At 50.5% G+C, this 16,299-nt stretch overlaps 1 protein-coding gene across 2 annotated transcripts; it reads right to left on the bottom strand.

The window, feature by feature from the left end:
* Positions 1-1,427: 1,427 nt before the first annotated feature.
* On the bottom strand, positions 1,428-15,415 carry LOC144937753 (mitochondrial nicotinamide adenine dinucleotide transporter SLC25A51-like). Of its 2 annotated transcripts, none has more exons than XM_078865196.1 (4): positions 15,314-15,415; positions 4,884-5,141; positions 3,542-3,868; positions 1,428-2,098 (listed from the first exon to the last, which is right to left on the bottom strand). In XM_078865196.1, exons 2-4 carry the CDS (start codon positions 5,136-5,138, stop codon positions 1,793-1,795), a joined length of 888 nt encoding a protein of 295 aa, XP_078721322.1. In that variant the 5' UTR covers positions 5,139-5,141; positions 15,314-15,415; the 3' UTR covers positions 1,428-1,792. The 2 variants fall into 2 exon arrangements, with proteins under 2 accessions (XP_078721322.1, XP_078721321.1); XM_078865195.1 differs by having other exon boundaries at positions 15,288-15,414.
* Between the last annotated feature and the right edge of the window lie 884 nt (positions 15,416-16,299).

Genomic DNA, 16,299 nt, shown 5'->3' with positions numbered 1-16,299 from the left:
CCATATAGGCAGTTTGCTTCGCTGCATCATGAATGTGCTTGAACTCGTGTGTTGGATGGCCTCATAGCATTTTCGAGACCATTGCCGTATCCACCACTGGAACAGCCAAAATCAAGGACTAGCTGAGAGGCCCAGAGCTGAGAGGCTGACCAACACTTGGGCGTCGATATACACGAGCAGTTGCGTGTTTAAATTCCAGACTGGAATACTTCGATTCGAAAGTGAGATGGTGAATCTAAGTCCATCATGTAACCATGCATTCCAGGAATGTATGCTGAACTTCTTTCGCATCGTACGTAGCCAACTGCTATTTTTGTGTCCTGCTATGAAATGGGCAAACAGAAACTCGGAGCAGATGTGCACCCGGTCATGGTTGTTGGGAAACATTCAGCTGTTTTGAAAGCCATTCTGGCAAGCACATTATTAAAGTGCAGGTGGGCATGGTTTCAATTTAAACACTGCCATTGCTCGGTTTATGTTTCTGCTGCAATTGCACAAAAGGCGACATGGCTTTCGGCAAGAATCAGGCTTTACAATCACAGACATCAAAACAATTAGCTCGGAAAGCGCAAAGTTACCCAGCACATCAAACACTGCTGATCATCCGAGTATTGCATCTTTAACGTGTGCACAAAGTCACTCGTGAATCTCGGCTGGCTTGATGCCTTCACACACAATAAACTTGATCTCTATTCGTTGTTCTACTGCTGGGCTAATGGCCGTATTGTCTCTCACGGTGCATGCACTCGAGGTACCTCTGCCACCTGGTGACCATTCTTAAAAGATCCCCCCCCTACACGGCCGCCGCAACATTTTGTCATCGCCATCCATTGTCCACCTACAAAGTCCGGGAATGACTTAAACCACCGTTGTATTATAACATTGTCAATTCACTTTTTATTAACCACGCAATCCTTGTAATTTGCATGCTAATCAAAAAGGTAACTTTTTAAAGTTAATTTCCTACTTAGCTCACTGTGGCTCAGTTAAATTTTGATTTAAAACTTGATTTTCTATCTACGTGACTTTACCGAAAGAACCAAGAATATGTGGCTCAGTTCCCTCCTCATTAGGGTTATTCAGACTGGTAATGATGGCATTTGTACATTTGTAGGCTTGCGTTTCATTGGCAAGATTGCTGAAAATGGGCTGTAATAGTCTGCAGCCTGTAAACTTGTAAAGTACATTTCACCATTTTGGGTACTCTGTGCAAGGCTATGATTTTGGTTTGGTGATCATGGAAATCGTGGATTTTGATGAAGTTCGTGAAATATTGGAAATCCCTGTTGAAACAAACTCGACTGGGCGCTTCATTTATTTCCTTCTAAAAACGTCATACGACATGCTCTTAAAATACAAATTGGTATCGTCAGCGCATAATGTACAAGAGGCGCTCGAGTTTGTTTCCAATACAAACCAGGCACCCCTTTTTTATTCCACCTGAATTTAAGAAAAAACTTGAATTAGCTCCTTGTTTCAGTAAAAAAAAAATTTCAATAAAATATTTTACATGGAGCACCGTCTCACTTTATTCCATGACCATTACGTTATTGTCTTTTCCGAACCTTGGCAGTGAATAAAAAATGTAAACGCCAAAATCAGCCTTAGCACAGTGTAATAGAACATGTGAGCAATCACAATTAATTTACTGAAGTTAACGTGTTCATTTATGTCATTGCTATTTTGTAAAATCCTGGCAGAGTAAGAAACCCAACAACATTTGCCTGAGATATCGTTTTATACAAACCTCTGAGTCATAAATCACATTGCAATAGGCTTGTGGTGTCGTGCTCTACATCATTTCCATGATGACCCGGTAGGACCCCTCAAACACTGCCCACGATATGATGGAGCCCAGGCAATGCGCGGTCACGCCACGGTACAGCCGACTGGTCCCCTGCCTCCACACCACGTCGCGAGCAGTCGCCAGGAATCCCAGATGAGGCTTCTCGATGCGGGCCTGCATTTGCACCTTGACGGTGTTGAGCGGGTAGAAGGCGAGGCCCGTGAGCAGGGACGAGAAGCCGCCCATGAACGCACCCTCCAGGAAAGTGCTGCGGCCTCGAACGGAGGCGGGCACGAGCAGCGTGACGCTGTCCTGTTTGTGTGGAAAACCGCACAAAGCCACAGTTTGTTAGCGTCGGCTCTGTTGGTGGTTTCGGTGGGTGGTCGCCATGCCCAATGAAAGGTAAAGGTGCGGACATGCAATTGCTTGCTCGCATCCAGTGCTTGTGGAAGGGCGTCCACTAGCAGCGACTCTAGTGGACACGTGGCCTACTCTTCCACAGTAGCCAGATGTTGTACAAGAGGTGGCAGCACCTACAGTTGACACGACCCAACTGGCGTACACAATTAAAGTGCCGGGTGGTCAGGCGAGGGGATTTAAGAAACCTGCCCCATTGACTTCTGTATTAGACATCCAGTGTGCTAGCAATTACAGCATGACAGGATCCTACAATAGATGACAATAACGCAAAATAAAAGCACAGGTAAAGTAAGTACATGTCACCAGAATATGTAGCTAAAAAGGTAAATCAAATGGGCTGCACCAGTGACAATGGCAGGAAATATCCTTGAAGGTTTGGTCAAATATAAGAAAGTGCGTTTAAGTTGTTGTACAAGTAGGGATGGGATAGATTGGAACTTCATAAGAATTGCTAGTCAAATACTAGATATTTGGTAGAGTTGATTAAATGCTAGCACATTATTATAATCACCATAAACTACAATAATGTATATTCTTGGTTCTTTCGGTAAAGTCACGTAGAAGGGAAATAATAAAATACTATTAATGATATTAATTAATTAATTTTATTCATAATATTTTATTATTTCCCTTCTACGTGACTTTAAATAATAGTCATATTATTTTATTAATATTATTTTATTATTTCCCTTCTACGTGACTTTACCGAAAGAACCAAGGATATGAATCCCTGCAGTCACGAAAGCTTTAAATCAAGATACAATAATGTAGTTAAAAAAAGAGGGTCTAAATGATGGATAACCTCGACTAGTTAGTGGGCCACCATGAGCGGCCCTCCTTCGCTGAGCTTGATTTCATGCTTGTGCACTAATAATGACCCCACGTATCACCCTTGACAATGATACCCAAGCCACCACGAGGGGTTCGTTCCACTGACCACTTGCAGCCTGCAGGTTGCCCACCACTATCTTCTTGGTTCTTTCGGTAAAGTCACGTAGAAGGGAAATAATAAAATAATAAAAATAAAACATAATAAAATAATTATCTTTCCGACAGACCTGTTCTTCACCTGAGGACGGCTGCTTGCGTTGTGGCCGAAACGTCGTGAGAAGTATTTTATTATGTTTTATTATTATTTAATTATTTCCCTTCTACGTGACTTTACCGAAAGCACCAAGAAGATGAATCCCTGCAGTCACGAAAGCCTTAAATCGAAATTTGCCCACCACTAGTTTAAACACAGCAGAGCTGCGTATCAAGTTGCCACACAATGTATGGACAACGCATTGGGGGTCACGAAGCTCCCACTGAGTGGGCACTCACACACACACCCACCTTGATATACAGGTAGAGGACGAAGCTGGGCCCGTTTCGGAGCAGTACGGGAGTGAGTCCGACGTACAGCTCGCGCAAGCCCAGCGTGCCGAGGTGCGATAGGGCGGAGAAGGAGTGCCGGAAGGCGTGCTGCCCTCGGGTCTGCGGATTGACCAGCAGAGTCTGCACCCTCTCGAGGGGTGTGAGCACGGCTTCCAGCGATCCGGAGAGCAGGGCGGCCAGGGAGCAGGCCAACCGGCTCCTGTCGGTCAGCATGGGCCCCATGTGGGCCAGCTTGCCCAGGACGAACTCGTAGTTGCCGTACATTATCGAGCGGCAGAGCACACGCTATTTGGTGGGGGACACACGGAAGACACGCGGGCCCAATTGGTGCATTGGAGCATTGCATGGTATTCTACGCCTTTTTGTAAATACAGAATGCAATGTTACTTAGTTTATGACGGTTAAGGTTGTGATGGCTATAATGAAAATTCATCTAAAAGTGTACATGCTATTGGATGTCCAACCTGGTGGAAATTGATATGCAGCTGTAGCTATCGGAAACAACAAGATGAGGTTATTGAGATGAGGGTACATTTGTCTTAAGGTCGACATTATTATTTTAAAAATAATGCTGATTTTGGTTTTCCGACATTTGGAAATATCAAAGGATGGACTGAAAGGTAAGTGATTATAATTAAGACTGAACACTTTTGATTATAATGTACAACCATAATGCATGGCTTCTGAAAACTATAGTGTTTGTTCACGATACTTTTGATTACATCAATTTATGACCAATCAATGACTTATGTGTAAGGAAGACAAGCCAAAAACATATATCTCATAGATACATACCGAGGCTGTTTCCCAGTTTATCTGGCATAGGTTTGTAAACAAGACTCAAGATGTATAAAAACGTATGGCATCGATACCACAGGGATTATTACTGCAGTGTGTTTTAAAACCCTTTAAATATTCTACTCTCATGAACAGTGGTTACATTTTATGCCGGACACCTCTGAGAACAGCCCGAGAAACATAGCTGCTGAGTTGTTTTTGTTTTAAGAGAGCAACTTCCTTCAACTGATCATGATATCTTCTCTCAAATGATGATGCTGCTGCTGCTGGTGTTGGCAGTGGTACCACCACATCCACCTCTTTTCGATTTAAAGCTTTCGTGACTGCAGGGATTCATCTTCTTGGTTCTTTCGGTAAAGTCACGTAGAAGGAAAGTAATAAAATAATAAAATAAAACATAAACGTCGTGAGAATTATTTTATTACGTTAAATTTTATTATTTTATTATTTCCATTCTACGTGACTTTACCGAAAGAACCAAGAAGAGCCACCTCTTTCTTACCTGCAAACTGGGAGCCAAGAGTCCACGCAGCAGCAATGACTTCAATCCTTCGCGTAGCAGCTGCGCGAACACTGGCCGTGCCGAGAGACTCAGGGCCATCTGTTGCCGAGTGCTCGCCTTGAAGATGGGGAAGGTCAGGGCCGTGCTGACGAGAACGCTGGCCGAGCCGGCCAGAGCGCCGCTCTGATAGGAGCGGAGTGGTAGGCTAGCCCACAACTTTGTCTTGGCGTTTGCCGGTGTTACGGAGTCCTCCATCACCTACAGAGCACGTTGAGATTTTTGATGCACGGGCATTATATGACTTTGAACCCCCCCCACCCACCTCCTACGCATTCCACAAGTAGTGACTAATCCCATATCTGCATTTCCCATAAATATGCTAAATTCATCTTGATATGCAAATTGCTTTGTCAAGGCGCCCCTTCCCCCCTCCAACCCAGCTTAAATATACGCTGCCAAGCTTGGTGGTGCCCATTCAGACGCTGTCTTTCCGACAGACCTGTTCTTCACCTGAGGACGGCTGCTTGCGTTGTGGCCGAAACGTCGTGAGAATTATTTTATTAATTTTTATTTTTATTATTTTATTATTTCCCTTCCACGTGACTTTACCGAAAGAACCAAGAGCACGTTGAGATTGTTTTTTTTAGAAACACGTGTTTTGGTGGTACCTTCGCTGCTGTGTCACCACCACGGCAATGGGTAGCAGGAAGCAAGGCCGTAGCCATGGAGTCAACATTGGGGTCAACGGCGGCGTGGTGTATTCCGCAATTATGCCCCGACTGTGAGGGCGGGCACAAGCCGCCGTGAGTATAGGTTAAACGTTGAGTTTTATAAGGGCACCATGTGGTGACCAGCCCCTCCCCCACCCAACCCCACCCTCCCCACCCAGCCCCTCAATGCACGACGGACGGACACATTAATCCCCTGTGGGCTGGTGTAACCAGGAGGTTCCTACCAGTATGATGTATGTGTAGTGGTGATACGCGCTGGGGGTATACGTCGTGTGCCAGCGCGTATGTACGGGTGTGTGTGTGGTGACGCGCGCTGACGGGGAGGAGCAGGCGTCAGCGCGGGTGGGGGTAGTGCTGCTGATTGGCTGTGTGCCGGTGACGCGCTGAGAGGGAGTGATCGGGTGGCAGCGCGGTGTGATTGGTCGAGGAGTGGAAACACGCGCTGGGCGGAAACGGATCGTAGAGATAGCGCATGGTGATTGGGTAACTGAGGAGCGGTGCCGACGTTGAGGTCCGCATCCGCTCCGTCTCCCGGGAGGAAGGGGTATATAAGGTGATGCACAGAGGAGTAGAGGGAGGAAGTGGAACCATCTAGGAATGAAGACGAAGGTGCAGAGATAGAGCCCGGAGAGGAGAGTAATGGAGAGTAATGTAGAGTAATGGAGAGTAATGTACAAGGTGTAGCCAGAGAGAGAGAAAGGTCTATACGAGCCGAGTAATGTACAGGGTGTAGCCAGAGAGAGTGTAAGGTCTACACGAGCCGAGTAATGCATACGGTGTAGCCAGAGAGAGTGTAAGGTCTACACGAGCCGAGTAATGCATACGGTGTAGCCAGAGAGAGTATAAGGTCTACACGAGATAGGTACTGAAGAGTGTGTAGCCGGAGTTGTAAGGTCTACACGAGACGGGTACTGAAGAGTGTGTAGCCAGATGTGTAAAGTCTACACGAGACGAGTGAAGAGTGTAGCGGAGGCGTAAGGTCTACACGAGACGAGTAAAGAGTGTAGCAGAGGCGCAGAGTCTACACGAGACGAGAGAAGAGTGTAGCCGAGGCGCGGAGTCTACACGAGGCACAGAGAGCCAGCAGCACAGAATCTACGGGAGTCGAGAGAAGTGTGGAGCGGAGAGAAGAGGTCACGAGTTGTATCGTTGTATGTGACCGTACTGTGAAGAAGAGAGGCCACGCGTTGTATCGTTCGAGTCAAGATTTAATAAAAGAAGTGTGTTCCCGTCAAAGGAGTTTCCTGCCGTCATTTCCAATACTTCATCTGGCGTCAGAAGTGAAACGGGCTTCCAAGTATGGAGACAAGGAAGACCCGTAGGACCCACGGGATTGACCGCGAGGAAAACCTGGACGACTCGGGGCCGCTGGTGGCGGGGGGTGAGGAGGACGACTTGCCCACGCTACAGGATCCGTCGACGGCGCCGGGCGAGCGACCGGGGACCGAGGCCGTGCTTCGTGAGGCGCACTCCCGACTGGCGGAGCTGCTGCTCGCCGCCGCGTCCATCTTGGCGGAGATCAGCTCGTCGGGAGGAGCGGGGAAAGTGGGGGACATTTTACAAGGTCGCCCCGCAGATTCCCGCCAAAACGAATGGGGGATTCCCGCCATTGCGCCTGGGCCTACTTTTGGCGGGAACGGCGAGCGCCACGTGGTGGTGGGGTCTCAAGCGCGCGCATCGACGTCATCGGCGCGTGATGGGGTCCGCCATTTTACGTCTACCGCTGAAGCCGCCATCTTACACACCGACGGAGAGGCGGAGAGGAACCACGAGGCGGATGACTTCATTTTTCAGCAGCGTCTGCCCACGTTGTCAGCCTTCAAGGCGGAAGGCGGAGACTGGGGCCAATTTCAGCGAAGGTTTTTGGCGCATCAAGAGATGTCCGCGTGGTCCGATGCTACGGCGCTGCGGGCGTTGCCTGCCATGCTGGACGACGACGCGCTCGCGGCCTTCAGGTCCGCACGGAAGTCGGACCGCTCCACGCTGAAAGATGCGCTGGGTCTGTTGGCCAGGGTCTACGGACCTCCCTCGGCGTGCCGCCATCATTTCTACGCAAGACGGAAAGCGGACACGGAGACCGCGCTGGCCTATCGCATGGCGTTGCTGGCTCTTGCCGATGCTGCGTTCCCTCGGATGGACGAGGAGGGCCAAGACGCGATGGTTTTGGAGCAGCTGCTTAAGTTGGCGCAGGACCTGGGGGTCCCTATCAACACAGCTGACGAGATTGATATTTCTTCTTTGAGAGTCGCCACGAGTATTCAAGCACACGAGGCCCTACAACGGAAACAAGGAGTTGTTTGCAACGCTGCTGTCGTCGCAGCTCCGGGTTCGGTGGTCACCGAACCCCAAGTCGTCAGCCCACGAGAGGAGGCGTTCGCCGCGGGACGACCAGGGGACTGGAGGCCGGGGGCTCGGTCGCCTCTGCGATCGGGCCGAAAGTCGGAGCAACCGAGATCTACTTCGACCCTCGTCACGTGCTATAACTGCGGCCTCCGGGGCCACGTGGCGTCCGGGTGCCGCGCTCCGCGTCAGCGCGCCATGGGGGCTCGGCTGGACGACGACCGAGAGCCCAAGTCATCTCTACAATCCCCGGCAAGTCGCGGCACCTCACACGCTCGGCCTGTATACTCGACACACATGGGACGCCGCGTCGCGGCGGAGGAGGGCCGGTTAAGGTTCGGGGATTCGGTTCGGCGAGAGGGGTTCGGCCGGGACCAGGGAAATATTGAATGGGCGGAATTGGGGCATAGAATTGTGGCTGCTTCGGCGGGTTCGTCCGTTGTTACGGGATCTATTGATGGGGTCGAGATTAGGGTGTTAGTGGACACGGGGGCGTCGGCAACTATTATATCGGACCTCATTTATAATATTCTTCCAGTCCAATGTCGTCCGCTGCTCCCGGTGGAGGTGCCATTTTACGCCGCTAATGGGGGATCGTTGGGCATTATCGGTCAGATTAGGGCGTCCATTTGCATTGGAGATATCAAATTGTCGGGACCCGTTATCGTTTCGTCTTCTTTGGCGGTTCCTTGTCTTTTGGGCACTGATTTTTTGGCTAAAATGCCCATTAAAATTCTTATCGATCAACGATGCATTGAACTGCCATCGGGTCGCCGGATTGCATTTTTGACGAGCCCTACTGACATTCGGACGGCGTGCGCTACGATACAAGCGGTGGCGACACAGACCGTGCATGTGCCCCCGGGTTCACAGATGTTAATTCCCCTCCGGTTGCGGAAACCATGGGTGAGGGAGGCTTCGGAACAAAGTGTGCTTTTGGGTCCTTCTAACAAGGCTGTCGGGGGTCTTGATTTATCGGTGGCTCACACTTTGGTGCGGGCTGACAGGGATCCGTTTGTAATGGTTTTGAACGCGGGGTCGCGGCCAGCTGTCATTCAACAGGGCACCGTGCTGGCTCACGCGGCGCGGGTCCCTGTGGATGATGGGTTGGTTGCGCAGGTGGCCTCGAGCCCCGCACAGAACGTTGAGACAAGGGAGGACCTTGAGTGGGTCCATTCGCTATGCGCCGCCTCGGACGATTTGTCGGCGGTGCAGTTGGGTGCGCTGCGCGAGTTGCTCATAGAATTTTCTGATGTGTTCAGTAAACATAAGTATGACATTGGGTGCACGGATTTGTTGCACCACCACATTGAAACGGGCGATGCGGCGCCGGTCAGGCTAAATCCCTTCCGACTGAGTCCTGCGGAGAAGGAACATGTTCAGTCGGCTGTTAACGAAATGTTAGAAGCCGATATTATTTCGCCCTCCTCCAGCCCGTGGGGAGCGCCTATTGTGCTGGTTAAGAAGCAGGACGGGTCCCTGCGATTCTGCGTTGATTTCCGTCGCCTGAATAAGATCTCTGTGGCTGACGCGTATCCGCTCCCCAGGATGGATGAGTCCCTCGATGCATTGTCTGGTGCGCGATATTTTTCGACTCTTGATTTGTTATCGGGGTTTTGGCAGTTGCCACTCGACGAAGAGTCGAAACCTAAGACAGCATTTCGGACTCCAGGGGGGCTGTTCCAGTTTAACCGGTTACCCATGGGACTTCACTCCTCTCCAGCGACGTTTCAGCGACTTATGGAGTTGGTTTTGTCGGGCTTGCAGTGGGATACATGCTTGATTTATATGGACGATGTCATTTTTTTCAGTAAAACATTTGAGGAACACCTCCAGCGATTGAGAGGCGTGTTCTTGCGAATGCGATCGGCTAAACTAAAATTTAAACCGGCCAAATGTCACCTCCTTCGTAAGTCGGTTAGATACTTGGGTCACATTGTCGATTCTTCGGGGATCTCCACCGATCCCGCGAAGACGGATTGTGTCGGTTCTTGGCCGACACCTACGTCCGTTTCCGACGTGCGTAGTTTCATCGGATTTGCTTCTTATTACCGGCGGTTCGTTGAGCACTTCGCCACTATTGCAAAACCCTTGCACGCTCTAACGGCGAAGGGAGTGAAGTTCAAATGGGGACCGGAGGAGGAAGCCGCGTTTCGCTCCCTCCGGGACGCCTTGGTGGGTGCCCCACCCTTGTGTTATCCCGATTTTGCGAGTCCCTTTTTGCTGGACACGGATGCTAGCAACACGGGCATTGGGGGGGGTGCTATCCCAAGTCGTCGGGGGTGTCGAAAGAGTTGTCGCCTACGGTAGTAGGGTGTTGTCTCCGGCGGAGCAGCGCTACTGCGTCACCCGTCGCGAGCTGCTTGCCATTGTCTTTTTTGTGCAACAGTTCAGACCATATCTCTATGGTCGTCACTTTACGGTCCGAACGGACCACGCGGCGCTACAGTATTCATTGAGGGTCGCCCAACCCTCGGGCCAGTTGTCGCGGTGGTTGGAAGTCCTCCAGGACTATCAGTTTACGACTACGTACCGTAAGGGGTTGCGACACACAAATGCCGATTGCCTGTCGCGGTTGTTGCCTTGTAATGAATGCGCGTGTTTGTCGGGATCGGCGCGCTGTAAACCGACGCTTGCGGGGGAGATGGGGGCACTGGCTGCGACAGCGGGCGCACCGATCGTGGATGATTCCATTGCCTCTCAGGGTCGGGACTCGCTGCTCTCGTTGTCGCTCAGCGAATGGGGCCGTCTCCAGATGGCGGACAGCTCGCTGCTAGCATTGCGCCGCAAGGTGGGGGGTCCCGAGGGGGACCAGGAGCGCACCGGCTCCTATGTACTTAAGCAGGGCATGTTATTAAGATGGGACAGTTTGTCCCGGCAGAACGCACTCGTGGTGCCTTCCGCTGTAAGGGGGAGGGTTGTCTTGGCGACCCACGAACGCCTCTTGCATTTGGGAGTTAACAAGACGCTTGCCCTGCTTCAGCGTGACTATTACTGGCCGGGAATGGGAAGTGATGTGGTAAATATTCTGAAGGGGTGCGTTGAGTGCGCCAGACGTAAACCACCGCCCGTGGCAGCTAATCCACCGCTGCAATCTATTCAGGTCTCGCGCACTAACGAGCTCGTTGCACTCGATATTTTGGGGCCCTTTCCAGTCACGCCGAGAGGGAATAAATACTTGTTAGTGGGGGTCGAATACTTTACCCGATGGCCTATGGCGTGGCCTCTCGCTAACCAGTCGGCAGCGGCTGTGACGGACGCCTTCGTCCAGGGCTATGTCCTGGACAAGGGGGCTCCCGAACGCCTGCTCACCGACCAAGGTAAAAAATTTTCGAGTAAATTGTTGCAAGAGGTGTGCGATCTGTTGGGTACCAAGAAGGTGCGTACCTCCCCGTACCACCTGCAGACAGACGGGATGGTGGAGAGACTTCATAAAACTTTAACTTCCATGCTGTGCCAGCAGGTGTGTGAGGCACATGTAGATTGGGACCTGCAGGTCCCGGGGGTCCTTGCCGCGTATAGAATGGCCCCCCATGCAGCTACGGGGTTTTCCCCATTCTATTTGATGTACGGTCGGGAAGCTGACCCGCCAATGGAAACGCAACTTTGCCTGTCCGCTCCACGAAATAATTCTAAATTGGCAGAACATATTAAGTTTAATATTCACAAGCTGACAGAGGCGAGGGAGGCCACACGGCTTAATTCGCGGGCTTGCCAAATTGCTAATGAACGGTTGCGGGCACGGAAGGTGTCCATGCACGAATGGAAACCAGGTGACAGGGCTTGGCTGCATTGCCCTCAGGCACCCTTGGCTACGTCGCCTAAATTGTTGAGACCGTGGAGGGGACCCGTGGAGGTCGTGCGCGTTGCACGGCCCCAGTGCGTTCAGATAAAGTGGGGAAAGCGCCGTTGGTACGTTCACCCCTCCCGACTGAAACCGTTCTCGCCTCCATATGGCCTCCCCTTGTGTCGTGAGGGCCGAGCGTGTGACGTGACTGGCGACCCAGAGGGGGAAATGTCTCTGCCTGATCCACACGTATTTTCGCCTGATCTGCTCCCAGGTGTCTCGGAACTGACAGCTGCCGACCACCGGCGGCCGGATCTCCGCGGCGGGGCCGGCCCTTTCAGGCCCGTTCCGCGCCGTCTGGAGCTGCCGGAACCGCCGGACGGTCGTCAGTGTCCCGCCCCATACGACGGACCTGCCAGACGGACTCGCGCCAGGTCGCGCTACTTTGCGTGACCCGCCTCGTGAGGAGTCGGGGCAGTTGGAGCGCCTCGTCACTGCGTGTAGTCGCAGGGACGCTGGGCGCGTTCGTTTTCTGGAATTCGCGTGTATTGTGTTGTTGTTGACTTTTCTTGTGTTCGTTGTCAATTTGTACATAGTTCTTGTTGTTGTTGTTCTTGTTATGTTACGGGGCACACTGGGGGGTTACGGGGTTTTTTTGGTTTGGGTTGTCGTCTTATCGTTGCGGTTGGTTGTTGTTAGCAGCCGGGCCGGCTGCGAGCTATGTGGGAGGGGGTGATGTAGTGGTGATACGCGCTGGGGGTATACGTCGTGTGCCAGCGCGTATGTACGGGTGTGTGTGTGGTGACGCGCGCTGACGGGGAGGAGCAGGCGTCAGCGCGGGTGGGGGTAGTGCTGCTGATTGGCTGTGTGCCGGTGACGCGCTGAGAGGGAGTGATCGGGTGGCAGCACGGTGTGATTGGTCGAGGAGTGGAAACACGCGCTGGGCGGAAACGGATCGTAGAGATAGCGCATGGTGATTGGGTAACTGAGGAGCGGTGCCGACGTTGAGGTCCGCATCCGCTCCGTCTCCCGGGAGGAAGGGGTATATAAGGTGATGCACAGAGGAGTAGAGGGAGGAAGTGGAACCATCTAGGAATGAAGACGAAGGTGCAGAGATAGAGCCCGGAGAGGAGAGTAATGGAGAGTAATGTAGAGTAATGGAGAGTAATGTACAAGGTGTAGCCAGAGAGAGAGAAAGGTCTACACGAGCCGAGTAATGTACAGGGTGTAGCCAGAGAGAGTGTAAGGTCTACACGAGCCGAGTAATGCATACGGTGTAGCCAGAGAGAGTGTAAGGTCTACACGAGCCGAGTAATGCATACGGTGTAGCCAGAGAGAGTATAAGGTCTACACGAGATAGGTACTGAAGAGTGTGTAGCCGGAGTTGTAAGGTCTACACGAGACGGGTACTGAAGAGTGTGTAGCCAGATGTGTAAAGTCTACACGAGACGAGTGAAGAGTGTAGCGGAGGCGTAAGGTCTACACGAGACGAGTAAAGAGTGTAGCAGAGGCGCAGAGTCTACACGAGACGAGAGAAGAGTGTAGCCGAGGCGCGGAGTCTACACGAGGCACAGAGAGCCAGCAGCACAGAATCTACGGGAGTCGAGAGAAGTGTGGAGCGGAGAGAAGAGGTCACGAGTTGTATCGTTGTATGGTGACCGTACTGTGAAGAAGAGAGGCCACGCGTTGTATCGTTCAAGTCAAGATTTAATAAAAGAAGTGTGTTCCCGTCAAAGGAGTTTCCTGCCGTCATTTCCAATACTTCATATGTATGTTGAACTTACATTTCTGTCAACCCCTTATCAGTGCCCGACCTTATTACAGACCAATTCAAACTTTATTGGTCACCCCGTGCCCTTCTAAATCTCAACGTTCATCCTATAAAGTCCCACCACAAGGAGAGAAACACAAACAAATAGACAAAAACTGTTGTTTGTGCCCGTATTAAAACGGCTGTGCGCCGTATAGACCTGAAAACTCAATTTCTCTGTACGAGAATACGGGGTAAACCGTGTGAGTTCACAGCTGTGAACTTCTTTCACACCGTACGTAGCCAATCGTGCTAATCGGATGTGCGGGGAGATGGTCAACACGCTAAAACGATGTGTACTGTGTTCATTCGTATTGCCTCCAACACACACACACAGGGCAGACACAAACACACCCAGTGTGAATTAACAGACACGTGGACATTGCATGGGCCACAGATGCGCGCACACACACTGATACATAAATTATGCATAAAGTACAATTAACCAACCCCCACCACTACCCCACAGTTGTCAATCAATAACATTTGTGGGCCCTTTTAAAGAGAAAAAATACACTGGTCAACACACTTTTTCTGGCATAAGCTATTCCAATGGTTTTAAGGTAATTTTGGGGTGCTGATTCCAAATCTGGCATCAGTTTTTGTCTATCACATCAGGTTTTTGAGATATTAAATATTGCATTTTCAATAAAAACTGCAGAAGAAAAATATAAAATAAATGTGGATATCTACATAAAATTATATGATAAACACACTATCCTAAAAATACAGCACCATATTTTAACACTAAAGCAGTCAATGACTCGCAACAACTTGCAATTATAAGTGACATACTTAATTTCGGGTAAAATCAATGAAAATGGGGTATGCCGGTAGCATAAAAATGATGTGATAGAGCAAATCTGGGATCAGATCAGATTTGGAATCAGCACCCTGAAATTAGTCTAAAACAGCTGCAAAAGTCCAGGCCAGAAATTTTTTGTTGTTGTTGTTGAACAGTGATATCTGATAAATATGAAATGGACGTTTCAGGAAATGGCCCGTATCTCATAGCATATCGCTTTGCCCAATATATTGCTACAGTGTAAATGACACCGCCGAATGGGAGTATCGATTTGTATTGTGTTGACTGTAAACGAGATCATCGCATTTGCACTGGATAGACAAACATACGTATCACATGTACATGCATGTGCATGCACACACATGTGCCGATACATGCGTGTACACACGTGTAGTTACATGTACTTTACTGGATACATATACACAATATTTCCGCCGGTGCCGTGCAAGTGTGGATACACACACACGTGTATACATATGAACATGCATTACGGAATAGAGATGTATATGTCCTATGCGCGTATGTCTGCATGTACTCGTGTACATTCATACAGTTACATAACACATTTGCTGCATACACACACACACGACTTTTCCTAAACAACTGATGCACGGGACACCCATATTAGATGTATTGCTGAATTTCGTTCGCACCGTACGTATCCAACCATGCTATAATTATACATTATAGTGCTCGCACGCAAGAGAGAAAAATGACATATACACTACGTGCTCATTGTGCGTGCTGTGTTAACATCGCTACCATTAATGTAGCTCTGTCACACAAATAGCCACGCATTCCATACACACGGCTTGCACGGCACCGGCGATTACAGTATATAGTGCGTAATATACACACACACATCGCTACAGTTCGTACACACACACACACGCGCGTACGTGAAAGTGAGACGAGATTTGTAACGACTTACAATACGTCGGTGTAAAAAATACGAACGTTAGTTGTCCTCTGCCTTTGTCTTTGTGTGGATGAACGTCCCGGTGGTGGTGGTGGTGTGAGCAGGCAGCCGCTGCCAAGTGGTGGCGATGGCTATGGTCAGTGGGTGATGGTGGTGATGGTTAGTGGGTGATGGTGGTGATGGTCAGTGGGTGATGGTGGTGATGGTTAGTGGGTGATGGTGGTGATGGTCAGTGGGTGATGGTGGTGATGGTGGTGAGTGATGGTGGTGATGGTGGTGAGTGATGGTGGTGATGGTGGTGAGTGATGGTGGTGATGGTGGTGAGTGATGGTCGTGATGGTCAGTGAGTGATGGTGGTGATGGTCAGTGGGTGATGGTGGTGAGGGTCAGTGCGTGATGGTGGTGATGGTCAGTGAGTGATGGTGGTGAGGGTCAGTGGGTGATGGTGGTGATGGTCAGTGGGTGATGGTGCTGATGGTCAGTGGGTGATGGTGGTGATGGTCAGTGGGTGATGGTGATGATGGTCAGTGGGTGATGGTGGTGAGGGTCAGTGGGTGATGATGGTGATGGTCAGTGGGTGATGGTGGTGATGGTAAGTGGGTGATGGTGGTGATGGTCTCAGTGGGTGATGGTGGTGATGGTCAGTGGGTGATGGTGGTGATGGTCAGTGGGTGATGGTGGTGATGGTCAGTGGGTGATGGTGCTGATGGTCAGTGGGTGATGGTGGTGATGGTCAGTGGGTGATGGTGATGATGGTCAGTGGGTGATGGTGGTGAGGGTCAGTGGGTGATGATGGTGATGGTCAGTGGGTGATGGTGGTGATGGTAAGTGGGTGATGGTGGTGATGGTCTCAGTGGGTGATGGTGGTGATGGTCAGTGGGTGATGGTGGTGATGGTCAGTGGGTGATGGTGGTGATGGTCAGTGAGTGATGGTGGTGATGGTCAGTGGGTGATGGAGGTGATGGTCAGTGAGTGATGGTGATGATGGTCAGTGGGTGATGGTGGTGATGGTCAGTGGGTGATG

The sequence above is a fragment of the Lampetra fluviatilis genome, chromosome 20, assembly GCF_964198595.1.
Source record: "Lampetra fluviatilis chromosome 20, kcLamFluv1.1, whole genome shotgun sequence".
In the NCBI taxonomy this organism is placed as follows: Eukaryota; Metazoa; Chordata; class Hyperoartia; order Petromyzontiformes; family Petromyzontidae; genus Lampetra; species Lampetra fluviatilis.
This window is presented reverse-complemented; position numbering and strand designations above follow the sequence as displayed.

Bases quoted from the DNA above. Each gene is read 5' to 3' on its own strand.
- LOC144937753 (XM_078865196.1), bottom strand. From the start codon at position 5,138: ATGGAGGACTCCGTAACACCGGCAAACGCCAAGACAAAGTTGTGGGCT. The intron at 3,869-4,883 runs GTAAGAAAGAGG...CCCACCAAATAG, and splicing joins TCTTGGCTCCCAGTTTGCAG to CGTGTGCTCTGCCGCTCGAT. The intron at 2,099-3,541 runs GTGGGTGTGTGT...CCACACAAACAG, and splicing joins TCCTCTACCTGTATATCAAG to GACAGCGTCACGCTGCTCGT.